The following is an 18,072-nucleotide window of genomic DNA, read 5'->3' on the forward strand; positions in this document are numbered from 1 at the left end:
GAGATAAATATTTTTATACCAATCAGTACAAAGCAATAGACGTCCTCTTAGCCCATATGAAATTTTTAAATTAACAGTATAAAAGTTAATCTTTCTTTGACTGTTCCTTTCTTGCTTTCCCTATTTTTATAGTATCGAAATAATATATTACTATTATTCTAGTTTTCAGATATGGTTTTTTCCCACGTATATCAATTACAAAATTAGATGTAAATATATGTTGAACTGAATTAGCTGTTATTTATATTTACATATTTATCACAGCTTTTGAGTCGACCGTGACCAATGATAGTAACATTAGTAACAAAATCGTCCAATCACAAATAAGCCTTGACAAAGCCAATACGTGTAGGGTACGTATAGGTATGTTGTGTTTGTGTGGATGAAAAAAATTGTACAAATAAACTTGAATGATTAATGGATAGTGATAAAAAGAAAGTACACGAGTAAATATCATTGACAATTCTGCTATTGGCTGTTGCCAACATACTTATTGCAACTTTCCATGTAATATGGAAGGTCATAAGTAAGATAGGATAAAAAACCATTTGTTCTTTATAGTTTTGTTGCAAAAATTGTCATAAGTTAAGCAATGTCTCGTCATCGTGACGTACGATGCATGAATTACTCAGATGGTTTGTACTTTCCCATAACTTCACCTAGTTAAGGTAAGTTATTTTCTGATCTAATACAGTATTTTTTATTCAGAATATGAAGGTTATGACGATGTTTATGGACACTCTGTGGAAGATGACTACTGTGTATCTCCCAGTGGTAAGTTTTACTTAATATGTAATTGATGAGTACAAACATCTGGAAACATGTAAACAATATCAATTGCAGCTGAGCAGTTTTTGTTCGATCGAAGCAAACAACAGAATATTGCTTCTTTCATTACGGAGCCAGACATAGTAGAAGATAATGAAGATAGCGAGGAACCAGTAATTCCTTCCAATGAAGACAATGTAGCACTAACAGAATTAGAAAAGGCTAAGCTTGTGTCTTGTATGGAATCTATCAAAAACATTATAGGAGATACAGTATCTGATTCTGAGATAAGAAAGAAAATTATTCAATCAGGTTTTGATGCAGAAGCTGCATTAGATTTAGTTCTAAAAGAATCATCTCCTAAAAATGTATCAGGTATGTAGATTATATATCTAGTTTGATAACGATCATAAATAAAATACTAAAGTGGACAAACTTTTCAGAACCATCCACAAACAAGGACAGCTCACAACATCACCCAGGTATGTTACTTAATAATAGTATTTACAAATTCAAAATATATGTTTGCAATAATTTTATAATCTAGTCGGGTATTGCCTAACCTATAGTTTTTGTTTATTTCATGTGCTGTTTTTTGATCCATCGGTAAGGTAAGATGTTACACCCACTAAGCCTCATACTAGTTCATATATTATACCTAAATTATCATTTAAGAAGCCAGATAGCATTGAAGATAACACAAATATGTCTTTGACACATAATTTAAAAAGTTTTAAAAATTTATCCATTGGTACTTCTCCTATGAAATTTACTTCTTTATCTGATTTGATAACTAATCATGTCAAAACAACTTCAAATACAAGGGAGTCTAAAGTTAATTCAAATACAATGCCATTCAATTCCTTAGCAGATTTAACAGCACATCATTTACAAAATACTAGTAGCATAATGAACAGTACAAATTCTGATAGACCACATTCATCTAGTACAAATTTTGTGATACCAAAATTGTCAATTAAAAAGGATAGAAGTAATAATTTAAATGATATGACATTAGATACATCTATTCTTCAAAATAATAGAAATGTCAAATCAGATTTAGTAGATGATAAGGAGAAAGATTATTCTATAGATTCACTTGAAAAGAGTATACTGAATATGCTTGCTCTGTCGGATGATTGTACCAATATTAAACGTAATTCATATAATCTACAAGCAAAGGAGGATTCATTGTTAAATGTAAATGGTACTCGAACGCCATCACCAGATAATTGGATGATTGATCTAAGTTCTGCTTTGAAAGAAACTACACTAGTAGCTTCAGACAGCAGTAGCCAGACAAAATCAAATGTGTTAAAAACTAGTAAAAATAACATTTCCAACCCGAATTTGCACATTACTAATCGAGATAACGAGGTTCCATACATTTGTCTTCCTACAACACTAAATTTGAGTAGCTTGAAAAATGTTAAGCTTCCTTACACAAAGAAAAATGTATCTTTATTTGGTAGAACATTATGTAGAACATGGAAATCAAGGAAGCCAGCTCTTAAATCTCAAAGGCAACAACATGAAACTGTGAAACGATTCGATTTTTCAGTTCCATATAGTCGTAATAATCGTACTTAAGAAAATGTAATGATATGCAGATGAAATTTAAGTATAAAGTTTTTAAAGTTTAAAATCGTGATATTTGTGCATTCATTTTCATGAATATGACTCTATATGAACTTATAAATATAAGAAAACTATCTGCTTTATATTATATATAGAACAAAGTAGTATAATTTGTGAATATATTGACTACTAGTATTGTAAAATACTATTTTTATGAAAATATTGTTCTTAACATTTTAAGTAAAATTGATGAATTTTCGCAATGAAAATGTACCTTTAGACTAATAATATATTTTTATGCTTTAATATTAACTCACTTTGCTTCAGTATTTAATGCCAACATGACGTTAATTCACAATAGATTTTTATAATAGGTAAAAGATTGTCACCCAAACCTACATTTCAAGCCACAACACCTTCAAACGTGAAAATTATTCCTGCTGGAAAAAAGCCTATCGTGAAAGGCTTCAATTTAAGTGCAACAGAAAATACGGAGCAACTGAATGCTCGTATAGAAAGTCCTCGCTCTCAAAGTCCATACTCTGAGTATAATAGCCCAGAAATAAAACGAAAGGAACAGAAAGAAAAAAAAGTGATTTCTTCCAGTACAAACAGCCCACGAGGCCAATCTCCTGTATCTGGACGCATAACACCCAGTTCGGATCCTAAGACTAAACTGGAAGAAAAAATAGATGCTTTGAAAATATATAAAGATAAAAGAGGAGATAGTAAAGAGCAGTTACACTTAGTGGTGGTTGGACATGTAGATGCAGGCAAGAGTACTTTACTAGGACGACTTTTATGTGACATAGGACAAGTTTCATCAAAACTGATTCATAAGTATCAGCAAGAAAGCAAGAAGATAGGAAAACAGTCATTTGTTTATGCTTGGGTTCTTGATGAAACAGGAGAAGAACGGTAATTACGATTATGATACACTTAAATTATGTGTAGAATTTTTTATGATTAATTACGATTTTTGTATACCTTTTATAGGGAACGTGGAATAACAATGGATATTGGCCATTCGAAATTTGAAACTGACACCAAGTCTATTACTCTATTGGATGCACCTGGGCACAAGGATTTCATACCAAATATGATTACTGGTGCTACTCAAGCAGATGTGGCATTACTAGTAGTGGATGCTACTAGGGGAGAATTTGAAACTGGGTTTGATAGTGGAGGGCAAACCAGAGAACATGCGTTATTGTTGCGTTCTTTAGGTACCATCATACATTATTTCTGTAGGACATTCATATATGGTATCACTTTATGTTTAAAAATAATTCATTTTTAGGTGTATCACAGCTAGCAGTTGTAGTTAACAAATTAGACACAGTAGATTGGTCGAAAGATAGGTTTAACGAAATAGTAGACAAGATGAGTGTATTTCTGAAGCAAGCAGGATTCAAAGACAATGTTACATTTGTTCCATGCAGTGGTTTATCTGGTGAAAATATAGTAACAAAGTCGAAAGAACCTTTGTTCAATTGGTATGATTATTACATTAAAAAAGTGATGTGCTTTAATTATTCTAATAGGATATTAATCAATTTTTTTAATTGCATAGGTACAAAGGGCCTACACTAGTTAATGTTATCGATAATTTTAAATGTCCTGAACGCCCCATAAATAAACCGTTTCGTTTTTCGGTTAACGACATATTTAAAGGTACTGGATCTGGATTCTGCGTTTCTGGACACGTGGAAACAGGCATGGTGTCTTTAGGGGATAAAGTTTTGGTGCTACCAAGAAACGAGATGGCAATGATTAAAGGTCAAATTTAGAACTCTAAACATTTTTTAGTTTCCACATAGTTTGAGTTGCTAATTAAAAATTATAAAACTGAATTTTAGGTCTACAAATTGACGAGGTATCAATACCAACCGCATTTGCTGGAGATCATGTTGCTTTAACATTATCAGGAATCGACCAACAGAATGTTGGAATTGGAGATATTATTTGCAATCCACAAAACCCAGTTCCTATAACTACCTGTTTCCAAGCACACATAGTTATATTTGCAGTCAAGATACCAATCATGAAAGGTCTTCCAGTAATAATGCATCAACAGTCTTTAGTACAGCCTGCTGTTATCACGAAATTAGTAGCCCAGCTTCACAGAACTACTGGTGAAGTTGTAAAGAAGAAACCGCGATGCTTGCCAAAAAATTCAAGTGCTATTATAGAGATTACAACGCAAAATCCAGTATGTATGGAGCTATATAAAGATATTAAACAATTGGGTAGAGTCATGCTGCGTGTAGAAGGCACAACTATTGCAGCTGGGCTTGTAACAAAAATTAAATAAAAATTGTCTCGTGCAGTAAACGTTACAATTATAAAAAGAAATTTTGTTTTTTATCTAGAATTATTGTATTTACATATTGCTGAAACTATGTGAAAATTAACATAATTGTGACGTTCTTGTTAATTTATACAAACATATATGTACATACAAGATTCTTTCGCTGCAAAATGCTCACTTCTTTCTGTAGCCAATGTGTAATGTATAATATATTTATAATAATTTATAACATTTCTAATGTAAATTCAACCAATACGTTTAATAAAACTGTTCCATATCAATGAATAATGTGTTGATCATTCTAATATGGTACTTAGTATGATAGAAAATTTTATGAAAATAATTTTTGTGCAGTCTTAGTAATATATTCCCAGATTTTATTTTATCCGGCACAAGATCTACATCCTCCAAATGGAATATGCATAGTGTCTCCCATGTTAGGTCTTCCCAATCTGCGTGTTGGTGGACGTGGTGGTCTACAGACAAATGTATATTATTAATTTTTATTTAAACTGAAATTTACATTATTCCCAGTGACCTGAACCAGCAAATATCTTACCCAAATCCAGGTCTGTAATCTCTTGTATAACCACTTCCATGTTTGTTCATGTCAGGATTAACTAATGTTTTAAAACTATAAATAATACAAAGTATTATGTGAATAAGTACTGTCTATAAATAATTGTACCAACTTAATCAATATTTCTTACGTATTTAAAAAGTAACCAAAGTAAGAATTGGCGTAAGTAACTTACAACATAATGATCATGTAAATTATACCAGTGAAGAAGCCAAATACTCTTTTCAAGCTCCAAGGAGTATCGTTTAAAACACTTCCATCTAGAAGTTATTGACAATATATAATTACACAGCAGATATTGATATAAGAACATTAAGGTTAAGTTTATTACCATCTGATATGTAAACCATCTTGCACAATTATTTGTAGTAGATCTTTGTTGCTTAACTTTTTCAGGCAACACGAGTACCAAATTTTATTAAAACACGTTTGGACGAACAATATTTCGTTGTAATGAAAGTTTTCAAATCTTTCTGACAGCTCCTAAAACCACGTCAGACAAACGTATATGTGCTACGCAGTGCTACTCAAGTATATGATGCCATACACATTTGCATACATATATCATCTATCGCGGGAAATGATGAATCTGTTTCACAATACAGCTACAGAAAGTTATAATTCGCATTAATACTATAATAGAGAGCTGTCAAATAAGAAAAGATGGTGTGTCAAGGATTCATTTACATTAAATCTTACAAAATTATAATACTTAGAGAGTAATTTTTATATTAGGATATCCGAGTTTTACATCGTCTTCGTCTAAAGATTTGTAGTATAATTAAGAGACTACATATTACAGAAATACAAAAAAATATGGTCGATAATTATTAATATGTCATTAATATAAATTTTAGTTTAATTTTCTAAACTAAATATACCTGTACCTTTTTCTAACAAAATTTCTAAATTTGAATTCTTTTTCGAGCCTCTACACCGTAGAACCCTTTAATTCAAATCAGAAATTTCATTTAAAAACTTAATCCAGATTTAATGTACATTTCCTTACTCTTCAATTCCTTAACATCTTAACAAAATTACTCTATCTGTGTTCTAATTTATCTAGTGAAGTATAAATATGTAGTAAGCGTACTTAACTGTGATAACTTGCAAAGATTGAAACTTTAATTACTAAAATCTACGGTATATACGAATACAAGTGTCACAATAGTCTAAATCCATCCTTCATTTCAAATGAAGTATACTCTGTAATATATAGTCGGCAGTAGAGAAAGTCCAAAGTCATAAATTATGCAAGCATTTCATTTTATTTTTGACCTTTAACGATTAAAAGGACTAGAGTTTGTTGACATGTAATTTATCCATTTACCACCGGGTAAAACGCTAAATTTTTATTGACACATGAAAGATGTGGTCTTTTTCTTAAGCTTCGAGTGACCTTGAGCGCTGCTGCGGCCGCTTCCTCACCGAACTATCCTTTCAACCACTTAACTCAACAGTAGAAAAACGTTTCTAATTACAGTCTTGCCTAATCCACGGCTTCACATTTTCTCTACCCACTCTATTAACATTCAACTGCCATGAAAATCATATTTTTACGTATATTTCATAAACAGTCATTCCTATTTATACTTCATTTTTAATTGCAGCTCGAAATGGGAAAGTGTTACGAACGAACCTTTCATACACTTCTAATTCTTACTAAACAAGGAACTATCAAAGAATGCTTTTACCTGTCGCAATGTCTTGACTATGATATATACTAAATAATACAGTAAGTCGTACGATTATCCTAAAGGACGTCTTATCAAAGTGTGTTACAAACAAGCAGGTAGGAAGCGTGAAATTACTGAACTAGAGATTAGATTTAGGAGCTTGATCACGTGCCACGACTTTAATCCAAAGACCACCCTGTGCTCTGATCGTCATTCGAAATTTCGGTCGGACCTCTTCCTTACCAGGGATCGACTGTAACCGACATTTTCTGAGGATTGCGCTGATCATGGATTTCATTTCAAGCATCGCGAATTTGTACCCTGAAAGAACAGTTGTTAATAATCGGCCATGTGTTGTACAGATCTAGTTTTTTAAGTATTTCAGGGCATAGTTTTACCAATACAGTTCCTAGGCCCAGCACTGAAAGGGAAATAAGCGTAAGGGTGTCTCTTCTCGGAGTTCTCTGGGCTGAAACGTTCTGGTTTAAACGCTTCCGGGTCTGAAAAGTGGTGAGGCAAACGGTGCGTGCTGTAGAGCGACATGAACACGCCACAGCCTTCTGGTATCACATGTTTTCCTAAAAATTTACATAGTTAGCACTAGAGCTATCAATAACTGATGTCAAACTTCAAGTGCACAAGATAATTGGATCATCTACATAATTCATAAAACTTCATATCATTTCAACTTTAGTCGTTTAACTTCTACTTTGTAAACGTTTTTCCGAGTACTTCACTCTATAAATATAGGCCATTTGCATTTGACACAATTTCAAGTGGGTAAAAGTAAAAGTCTTTGAATTAAACAAAAAGAAAAAAAAAATCAGCTTTTCGGATGATCTATCTAATCTATGAAGTATAATATACCAATTTTCACGTCTTCCCCAACTATTCTCGCAATAATTGGCACACTAGGGTACAGCCTCAGCGATTCTTTGATGCACATCTCCAAGCACCTCATCTCCTTGAGATCCTTCATCGTGGGTCGCCTCGAGTCTCCCTCAAATATTGCGTTCAGCTCTTCGATGCACTTCTCCTGCCACTCAGGATGCTGTGCTAAAAGGAACATCGTCATGGCGGTGGCAGTGCCCACTGAGTCTTGGCCAGCCAGCATAAAAGTGCAACACTCCTCGACGATGTCCTCGTCGGTGAAGCAAGGATTTTTTTCGTTCATCTCTACCATGTACTCCAGGAGAGATATTTTATTCGTCTCCCCCTTGTCACTGTCTATGGTGGCACCTTTGCTACGCATTTGCTCGCGTTTCTCTTTCATCATTTTGAAGCAGCTGTCGAATAGATCTCTTCGCTGCTTTTCCTCCTCCTGGCCGCACTTTGTCAGCCGATAGATCCACTCGATTAACAACCAAGGTCGGACCAGGCGGTACAGGAGCATAATTTGACCCCTGAAGGAGAAATTCCAGAACTTAGTTTTTGTGGAGATTGTAGGAAAAGCGTTATCGCTGTGCTTTAATTCTTCTTACTTTCTAAAAGGCAAGTCGTCCTCCATGACCTCATCGGGCTTTCTATTGGTTCGGTTGATCCCCAAAACCGTCTCTGAAAAATGAACAGAAAAAAGGACTGTTGGTGGGCGGGGTGCAGAATTTCAAATATGGTCGTTGAGGTCGTAACTCGCAGCACAGTGTTCTGAAATGGTTCTCTGGCCGTAAAAGAAAGACAGTTTTTCGGCTACTTTTTGTCATTTCATTTTTGGAAGGTGTTATTATAGTTCTTTCAATTTTAATACCGTCTCGTGGACTTGTGTCCTTCTGAGCTCTTATTTTAGAATAAAAAAATTCTTTTAATGTCCTTTCTTTTCCCTAAAAATATAAATTCTATATTTCAGATTTCAATTAAGGTTAAATTCGAATTTTTTGAAAATGTGACACAGGTCTTTCTATGTTGCAGCCACAGATATGTAGGCTTTCTGTCGTCCCTGAAAAAGCTACTGTTAATTTCATTACTGGCACGATTTCTATTGTAAATAACTTAGTGTTGAGTATTCTGTCCCTGTAACAGTATTTCCAAGTAGTTAAGCGCTATCATTTACGAGACAATTAACATGTCATGCGCCTGAAAAATTCTCAATAATACAATTCCTGTATCTCCCTCTTCCTCAATTAAATAATTTAATTTTTACTTCAAAGAATTCAAACTCATAATTTAAACAATAATAAAGCTTGTTTTTACCGATTTACACACTCTTAAAATAAAATATCATTTTTCGCAGCGAAACAGCCGCTTTAAAACACTGTACGCTGTGTAATGTGGGAGGTCGACAAAGGAGTTGCGTGTATTTGATATCGATTCATATGCTAATTGATATTGAAAGCGTGGCAACTTTGCAATCCGATGAAACAGTTAGCATATATCGGTTGTTTGAAAGCTGTGTAGATCTCGGAGTGTCGCGTTGAATAACAAATTCTTCTTGCGTTCTTTTTTAATTACAAAGCAGACGCCTGAGGAAATATCCTATACGAGAAAACAGAAGACTCGTCTTTTCGACTTTTGAACACCCATAGCGACATATTCATGAGCTTTTTTCGGAAATCTTGACGTCGACTGATGAATGTGACGTAGCAGGCTGTCCAATCAACTCATAAGACCCAAATTTTATTCCACCTTTTTTCACCATGTTTCAGATAATTCACCTATTTTATTATCTTTCGAGCTCCCTGCATACGTCTGTCGTGGGATCCAAACGCATCAGTCTCTTTGCGTATCTTCGAATAATTTTTTTCTTGGCGGCTTTCAATTCTACCACGCAGAGAACGAAACCTTTTTGGCCAGCGAATTCTTTCAAAGTTGTCCAATGATGGATGTTCCGGTTTATACCTGTTTTTTCCTTTAAAATTTATTTATGTCCCAATTTGGAGAATGAATCGAACTTATATCTTTCTAAGAATAAAACAACGTAAAATGCCCAAAATTATTTTCGCTCGATTTTATACAATAACTTATGCCTGTTTTAAGGTTTAAGGAGAGACAACCGACGCTGCAGGCGAAACATTTTTCAATCACCTGCTCGCTGACGCGTTGTCTACAAACCTCAGGTCACGCAAGCAATATTTCAAAACCGTACTTCTCGAAATCTGACGCTGTCAGATTCTGAACGAACTTGTTACTCAATCTAATATTTTCACTTTCCTTTCAAACGCTACAAAAATATCACTTGCGTTACGATTGGGCAAAAATACGGCCCGTGGATCGTTTCGATTCGGATGTAAATGAGCCAAGAAGATGAATTATTTGATCGGTCATTTGCATTGTTTGATTTAAGTCAAATGGGTTAATAGGCGGCTGCCCTAATAGGGGATCGCGCAATAAGCAAACGTGATGAAACGTCTCTGTAAACTAGCCCGAATGGTTTACCGATTTTGACGAGAGAATTGCAAAAGATTGAACGCTCCTGGAAGTGTTGACTCTCTTACTCATACACTCAGCAGTCCACTTGTACGTAATTCTAAAAATCAAGCAAAAACAGACGCCGTCGACTTACAATTAGTAGCACAAACAGAAGTAGCCACTGTTCGTTAATGCGCACTTCTCGATTCTATATGAGTAATTTGCAAATATAAAGAGCTAAAAAAGAGTCAAAAAAAGAAATATGAATTCTAATAAATAGTTTGAAACGACTCGGTGGATCGACCACTTGGACTTTTTCTGTGGATAGAAGATGTATGCAGTCCCATACTTATGCATTATTCAAATTGTACGACATAAATATTTAACCACGATTATCTCGTTTAATTATCTTCTTTCATTTAACTATTACACTCGAATACTAATTACTGATCGATTGTAAAATTTATTTGAAACATCAACGTCTCAATCCATAAATTCATTCGGCATTAATCTCATTATTTATTTAAATAGCATCAGGCGCAAGGTGGGACCTCATTCATATGGGGCCACATTTTGAAACCTCACTCCTTACAAACAATATAAAAACAGCCTATTTGGAATGATAAAATTCCTCAAAATAAATCTCGTTGCCCTAGCCTCCTGGTACGACAGATATGTATAAACAAACGTGGACAACTTTTACTTTTAATGAACTCAAAAGAAAAAACGTTTTCGAATTCGATTAACAGAAATAGATTTAGTCTCTCGAGACCTCAGAATAGTATTGTATCTAGGGCCACCAAAAGTATAAATACTTATTTATTTACTATGCTTAAAAATATAAATATTAATCGTATGAGTAAGCTTACCACTCAAAATATCATAGACAGAATCGTTGATGAAGCTAGTGATGTTAATCTCCTGGTCCGCCTTTTCGAGGAACTCGTTCATCAGACGATGCGCACATTCCGCGAACGTAGTCGTGAATTTCTCGAGTATGTGAAGGTGAAAGGCTGGTTGCAGGAACTTCCGATGTGTACGCCATGTTTCCACGTCCCTTGTGATCAACCCTTTCCCGAGAAAATTGTCCAGCAATTTGTAGAAAAATACTTTGCGCGTGTGCTTTCTACTACTGAGGACTGTCTGAATATCTTCTGGTTCCACGAGTATCACATATGGCAATCCTGTCAGCCAAATCCTGATCAAGCGCCCATAGATTTGGTTCTCGCGAGCTAATCTGTATAGAACTGCACACGATCTCTTTAAACGCGATTTACCATTATTTCGTTGTGATGAAAAACAGAATGTTAGAGATTTTAGTGCAGTCCATTTACGTAAAGAGGGATAAAAAATGTGTATAGGTACACATATTGCACTGGGTCCAAAATTAACGATTTTTTAAGAATTTCCTGTAACCAGGAAAATGAATCACATTTTTCAGTGCTAAATAATTAACAATTTCTTTTTTCTGAAGTATTTCCTTCTCTGAGTTGTGTCACTCATTCAGCAAATCGATGATATAATAATTTACTGTAATATTGAATTAATAATACAAAAAATGTTGTGCAACTAAAATATCCTCCAAAGGAAAAAGATTCCTTTGTTTAAACTGGAGATGTTTCGTAGCTTTTCTCGAAACCGGTTGGACTTTGGGCATAAGTTGTCTCAAAATCCTTGTTGTCTTTTTTCATGAGGACCAACCCGTTCTCGAGGAACTGTAATCGAACCCCTAACACTCTGTATAATTAAATCAGTGAGTTGAAGAAGAATACAAGTCCAAAACCCACATTTTAAGATACTTGATCTCAAGTTCTACTTGCATTATGAGACCTGTGATCTCAAGTTTTAATTGCATTTCGAAACCTATGATCTCAAGATTCTTCAAAAAATTGCATTTTGCGCAAGTAGAGCTTTATATATTTTATACTGCATTTTACCTATAGCTTCGATATTATTTGAAAACAGCCAAATTTGGATCTCTACAGTCCTCCAATTCACCGATTAAATTTCTTCGATAGCATAGAATCGCTAATAGATCAAGAGCACCCCTACTCACGATTGTCTTGAAGAACACAGTTCGCATTCCCGAGGATGGGCACAGTTTTCGGGCCACTCAAGCCCAAAACGAATACGACAGACCTGATGTAGCTCTTCAGAATGTATAGAACATAAATGCTGGCCAAAATGACGAGGTAGGTCCATACCCCACCTGGTGTTTGGTCCCACTAACGAAGCAAAATATACCATAATGAGCACAATGGTGTTTCGCTTCGGTACTTTCTAAAATCCTTTATTCGACAACCATTGCGTAATTCCCATGAGCAAATTAGTGGACCGCGTGAGCAAAATACAGGGTGTCAAGTTGTATCAAAGCCATTACAAGTACGAACTGTACGACCTATTACGACTCGTCAGAGAAAAAAAGGTATCAGTGAAAGTCCGAATATTAATAGTTTTAGAGGTAATCAAGCTTCTGGATCGTTAATTTGTAGTACATCCATGTGTACTGCGCGTGACACTGAGCACTTTTCATATTCGTAATATTCGAGATTGCAGACATTCGGATGAATATGATTACAAATCGTGTTTAGAAGCATAACACGTTAAGGAAGTTCAAGTAAACATGTGCATATAGAATTGCAAAGTAGTTGCACTACATTTTTTTTTTTTAAATATTATACCTACTTACAACTTTTTAATACAGTTTGTACTTGTAATTCAGCGACAGCAATATATTGAAATTTTGAATTCGATCAACATTATGCAAGCCACGTAAATTATATTTTTTAGTGACCATTATACACTTCATTGTCGTTGTATTTTATAAGCAGATGTGATACAAAACTTGGAAATAGCTGATACACTTAAATTGTGTCTAATATAATCCAAAAAAATCGTGATAAAAATATCTTGAAGATTCTACAAGCTTCGACATTATGTTCGTAATTTTTCTAAGAAAAGGCACTGACGCATATTTTCCTTCCACCATCACCGTTTCCACTTTTATTACCATGTTAGGTATTTTTGCATGTTTGCGACAAAGCGAAAAAATAAATGTTGTTAGCACTCCTATTTAGACGCCCAGGACCGTGTACACAACGTCTCGTTAGTGAATGTTAATATTTTCATCAAAAATACCGACTCAAGCATTAGTGTCTCTAGTTTAAACGGTTGCTAAAATTACTTCGGTAAATCGAAGAGCTCATAAAAAAAACAGCCCTTGTCAGATTTTACGATTTCTTCCATAATTTCACAGAAACTGGGGTTGGCCAGTTTTGCTTCTAAAATTAAACTCAATTAACGCTCAATTGACACAATTCAATAAAAAATACCATAGTATTTTTTATGAGTTCTTCAATTATTTTCTTTACAAAAAATCATATTTTTAAGCTTGCGTTATTTATACGATCCAAGTCTGAATGTTATTTAATACGAAAACAAGCCCGATCATAATCGACGAAGGACATTCATTAACTATTCTAGTTGTATGGTTTACTAATTGGCTTATTGAAACGCGTTGAATAGGCACGCGTGTACATGCCAATGGAATGATAATGTTGTACAACAGAGAGGGCAAGGTTCGCCAAACAAAACCACGTTCCCTTAACAAAAATGATAATAAATAAAAAATAATCATCACACTATCGTGTCGCGATTTTTACGTACACTTCGACGAATTGAAAAAATTCTATTTCGAAGCACAGAAAAATTCACCAGTCCCGTGTAACTTCTCGCCTCAATTTTGATTAACATTATTTCCACTCGAATTCGGTGTTAAAGGGCACTTACTATTTGTTGAGCAGTAACAACCATATTCCCCGAGTACGCGCGAACTCTTTCAGGACTCCCGTTAGAGAGGAACACTTTTGAGAAAATGTTTAGACTCGCAACATGAAACTCAGTCGCGTCCATAGGGATTCAGCCTATTTATGCGTTCGCTCCCACCAGATACTTATGGTCCACTCAAGATTTGTTCGAAGTCCACAGTGTACTTAGAATACGTCATACCTTTTATCAAGGTAGGCGTAGAAGATTTCATCCCCGTACATTCCTCCGCATAACTCACGCACCCATACACTCGTCCCGTGTGCTCAGAAAACATCGACGATTATTAAGGCGCTGAACAGTCTGTATTTTTGGCCGCCAATGACGGAGATTTGGCGAATCGCCGCCACGTGTTTTCAAAGAAAATAAAACTGCAATCTTTAATCTTATTGCATCGCCGAAAAGAGATACAGGCGCGCCTTTCGAAAGTTTCGATCGATTGTTCGTGGGGGATCTTTGGTACCGTGGCGATTGTTTAAACTGAACTGGTGCCATTTCGTCGTGAAAATATGTTATGGTGAAAAGAGAAGAGGTGCCTCGAAAGAGATAGCGTTTTGGAGCGGGAATTTGGCGAGATGGAATTTTGCTTCTAAGTTTGATGATTTGTAATGTTTGCACTGGTTGGGAAAAGATCAGTGCTTGAGATTACTTGAAACCTCTTGTGTCGAGAACTTGTAACGTGTCAATAGCCTGTTTTGAGGGCGCATAGCTAGTAGCTCATGAAATACTAATAATTAAGATTATTCTTTATGTCTTTGAAAGCTTTGATAGCTGGGAACTTTTAAATTATTAAACACTTTTGTTCAGTTAATAAACAATTCTGTTCAAATCGTTAGATACTCAAATATTTCAGGTTTCAAGTTTCTTAATTTTGGAGTCTCTGAAAAAGACAAAGTGGAGTGACCAACTTTAATTATCAATATTTTTTAATTTCATGGGCTATTGGGTCATGTACCCTGAAATGGGCCATTATCTATAACTCACTAAATCTGAGCACTTAAAATTAATTATCTATGTTCATTGAAGTCACACTTGTTTAGCACAGTACACAACTCAAAACAATTAGAAGACTATACATATAGTCACACATAACCAATCTTCCATAAATATTTCGCAATTCCAGAGACCTTAAAATAATTTCCATAAAAGTTTTTTATTTCCAATATATTCCTCCATTTTCAAATTAGTGTAAACAGTGCACTATAATTATGGAACACTAACAAAACTATGGAGGCTACATATGCCTATCTTTATCGAAGTGCAGAAATTACAGGTTTTTCACAAAATACATAATTCATAGGAACATTAATCGATTATACATTTTTTTAGCTTTAATCAATATTAATGAAAAACAAGTATACTGTATTCACAGAATAAAATATTCATAAGTAGTAATTATATTTATCTGGTAATACTAGTATTAAAATTGAACAAATTAAAAAAGTGTTAGAATGTAACACTAGAAAGAGATTGAGTCCCTTCAACAAAGCTGCTCCATTGCCTTCAACACACTGTACAACTCTTGAAATCATCTGATCATTAGCCTAAACCCCTAATTTATTTACAGCCTCGAATCTCACCTTAATGAACACCATAGGAATATCATAGCCCTTCGTGGCACAAATCGCAAGGAAGCAACCACCTCTACACACGCGATTAGAGTGATCGATCAACTAAACCCTGGATGATGGCCACTAGTAGTTTATATAGGTGTAACAGAGCATGAGGTGTCTTTCGAGATTCGCTAACGAGCAGTTCCCAAGCGGATCACGTATCGCCGATATGTGCAGTCGTGCTTCATAAAATATTGTTCCCGCTCAGCTTCTGGGAGGCGGTCACCAAAGATGATACCTCGCGCGCATCCTTCTCTTCAGGGTCGAGCAACGGAGAAAAGAGCCTCGAAATACTTTGTCCTTAGAATAAATTATCGCATCGACTCTCGTTGTTAATTACTAGACTGGGGATACACTTCTCTGGACGCATTCGGCGGAGCCAAATCGCCAGGAGGGGATCAAAGGATACATTCTTTCGTCATTTTAAAGACTTAGCATTTCACGAACAGATTACTTGCGCAACACGATTTATCGAGCGTAAGAGCATGCCTCGTAATATAATTGTGTTGTTAACCTGCATTAGCCTAAGCACACACTTTTGTGTGCACAATTTTGTCGGTCAAAGTAAAGGCCAATTACAGACTGAACAGAATTTTATCGATTGTCTTCTTGGATAGAAGAAGAAGGATTCAATGTGTAATCGGTTCTTTAGTTAAATTGACAAAACTGTCGGTTGTGTGCGGCTAGGTTTAATAATCGAATACGTCGTTGAACAATGTATGTACAGATAGATGCGTTAGCGTCAGTAATTTCAGATTCAGAGGCGCTGTTTATATTGTTTGTTGAAGATGAGTTGTCTTTGTTGAACATGGAGCAGACTTTGGCAGGGAAAAGAAAAGATCGAGAAGAAGAGAAAAGAAGACTAGTATCAACAAGGGATGTGAAGTATAAATTACTCAATTATTTAGTAATAAGAATATTATTTTTGTTTTACAATTGAGTTGGTGATTTTAAGAAGGGAATAAGTCCAAAGCAATATAACAGTGTGAAGAAGTAAGGAATTATAAATTTGTTTCCTTCTTCACGGCAGTTAAATTTCACGGTAAGATTTATGTCCCTTGTAGTCTGCTTCTGTTGTCTTCTTTTTACTTTTTTTATCAGTATCAACTGTTACTGGATACTGTGTATGTAAATAACCTGCTAATAATTCAATTAGAATAGTAAAATAATAATGAAGAGTATTCATAGGTCAGAAGTGACGCACTTTGAGATAGAAAAAACTCATTTTTGAAGTTAATTTTTGCATACCTGTTTTCTTACGATATATAATTTTTTCAGATGTGAAATTAATTAAATTGACTCTTCTAGAAAATCGACGTTACTGAGGGAATTCACAAACTAATTCAAATCTATAAGGTAAAATTTAATATAAAATTTAGAATTCGAATTCTAACTACAACTGACTAGCTTGTATTGAAATATTTGTCCGTTTCTAGTCCTTTTTCATATGCAAACTTGCTATCGAATACAATTAATCTCGACACGCGGAATAGTCTTTAATCCTGCTTGGCCAGTTGCCAACTATTTCCTTACGCGACAATTTCCTTGTAATTTGTATTCATTACATTTGTTTTACTACACAATGTACACTCATCTTATCTCTGTTCTCGTTAGAATTAATACATTGGTACACCATTTAATTTAAATTAATGTAACAATGAAGCAAAGTTCATTGCAACTTATCAGAAAAATAAAAAGATGCTAGGAAATCGTCGACGTAGTACAAGGATAGAATGGACAAGCAAAGCTTTTTTCCATCTGCGATTTTGGGGCTCTCAAAACCCTATTACCATTTTGGTGTCACTACCAACGTTAACAACTGTGCGTGAACTAAGAATGCAGCACTGCCAGCGGTAAGAATTAAAGTTATAATATGTAATGTACCGACACAATATTTACACAAAACTACAAAAAATCTAATTAGGGAAATTAAAATTAAGTTAAATAACTAAAAATTAAAAGTTTTTACTACGGAAAAGTAAAAGAAAACCGAGAGACGTTCTCGACGTGCAAAGAGGCGCGAGAAAACTGTTAGATGCGCAAGCGCACCTGCGCAATAGAAATCAAGTGACTACTACGCCTCTATTCTAAGGGAGTAAGACGCGAATATGTCATGTAATTTAAAAACATATTGGGATGTACATATATGTGATTTTACTGCATAACCACACACAAATATCTTAAATATTTCCTAAATAACCGAAAATTCGACAAATATCGCGATAATACTAAAGAAAATAGTAGAAAACTTACCTTTGCGATGAGCTTCATATTACTACGCCAACCGTTTAAAATGGACTGCGCGCGCATCTTCGATGATACCAAAAATGTCGTTAACAATTTTTCACCACCCAACTGTTAGACAGAACACAAAATACA

General features: G+C 34.8%; 4 protein-coding genes across 6 annotated transcripts; 2 read left to right on the top strand and 2 right to left on the bottom strand.

Annotated features, from left to right (window-relative positions):
- Nucleotides 1–364: 364 nt before the first annotated feature.
- Nucleotides 365–4,660, top strand: Hbs1 (translation elongation factor EF-1alpha (GTPase) HBS1). 2 transcript variants are annotated; one of them, XM_076392351.1, is made up of 10 exons: nt 365–635; nt 709–774; nt 844–1,143; nt 1,212–1,250; nt 1,385–1,460; nt 2,719–3,264; nt 3,343–3,572; nt 3,647–3,842; nt 3,920–4,125; nt 4,206–4,660. In XM_076392351.1, exons 1-10 carry the CDS (start codon nt 593–595, stop codon nt 4,658–4,660), a joined length of 2,157 nt encoding a protein of 718 aa, XP_076248466.1. In that variant the 5' UTR covers nt 365–592. The 2 variants fall into 2 exon arrangements, with proteins under 2 accessions (XP_076248466.1, XP_076248465.1); XM_076392350.1 differs by lacking the exon at nt 1,385–1,460 and having other exon boundaries at nt 366–635; nt 2,721–3,264.
- LOC143188219 (uncharacterized) lies at nt 1,380–2,609 on the top strand. The gene has a single exon (XM_076392355.1). The coding sequence runs from the start codon at nt 1,474–1,476 to the stop codon at nt 2,356–2,358; it is 885 nt and encodes a 294-aa protein (XP_076248470.1). The 5' UTR covers nt 1,380–1,473; the 3' UTR covers nt 2,359–2,609.
- Nucleotides 4,661–4,888: 228 nt separating the features above from the next.
- Nucleotides 4,889–5,729, bottom strand: LOC143188220 (selenoprotein K). The gene is made up of 4 exons (XM_076392356.1): nt 5,569–5,729; nt 5,413–5,497; nt 5,217–5,291; nt 4,889–5,133 (listed from the first exon to the last, which is right to left on the bottom strand). The coding sequence occupies exons 1-4, from the start codon at nt 5,585–5,587 to the stop codon at nt 5,040–5,042; spliced, it is 273 nt and encodes a 90-aa protein (XP_076248471.1). The 5' UTR covers nt 5,588–5,729; the 3' UTR covers nt 4,889–5,039.
- Nucleotides 5,730–6,005: 276 nt separating this feature from the next.
- Nucleotides 6,006–18,033, bottom strand: Cyp4aa1 (Probable cytochrome P450 4aa1). Of its 2 annotated transcripts, none has more exons than XM_076392354.1 (7): nt 17,947–18,033; nt 12,312–12,480; nt 11,125–11,502; nt 8,395–8,467; nt 7,781–8,316; nt 7,312–7,491; nt 6,006–7,234 (listed from the first exon to the last, which is right to left on the bottom strand). In XM_076392354.1, the coding sequence occupies exons 1-7, from the start codon at nt 18,001–18,003 to the stop codon at nt 7,053–7,055; spliced, it is 1,575 nt and encodes a 524-aa protein (XP_076248469.1). In that variant the 5' UTR covers nt 18,004–18,033; the 3' UTR covers nt 6,006–7,052. The 2 variants fall into 2 exon arrangements, with proteins under 2 accessions (XP_076248469.1, XP_076248467.1); XM_076392352.1 differs by lacking the exon at nt 17,947–18,033 and adding an exon at nt 14,045–14,139.
- Between the last annotated feature and the right edge of the window lie 39 nt (nt 18,034–18,072).

This window comes from Calliopsis andreniformis, chromosome 2 (assembly GCF_051401765.1).
Source record: "Calliopsis andreniformis isolate RMS-2024a chromosome 2, iyCalAndr_principal, whole genome shotgun sequence".
Classification (NCBI taxonomy): domain Eukaryota; kingdom Metazoa; phylum Arthropoda; class Insecta; order Hymenoptera; family Andrenidae; genus Calliopsis; species Calliopsis andreniformis.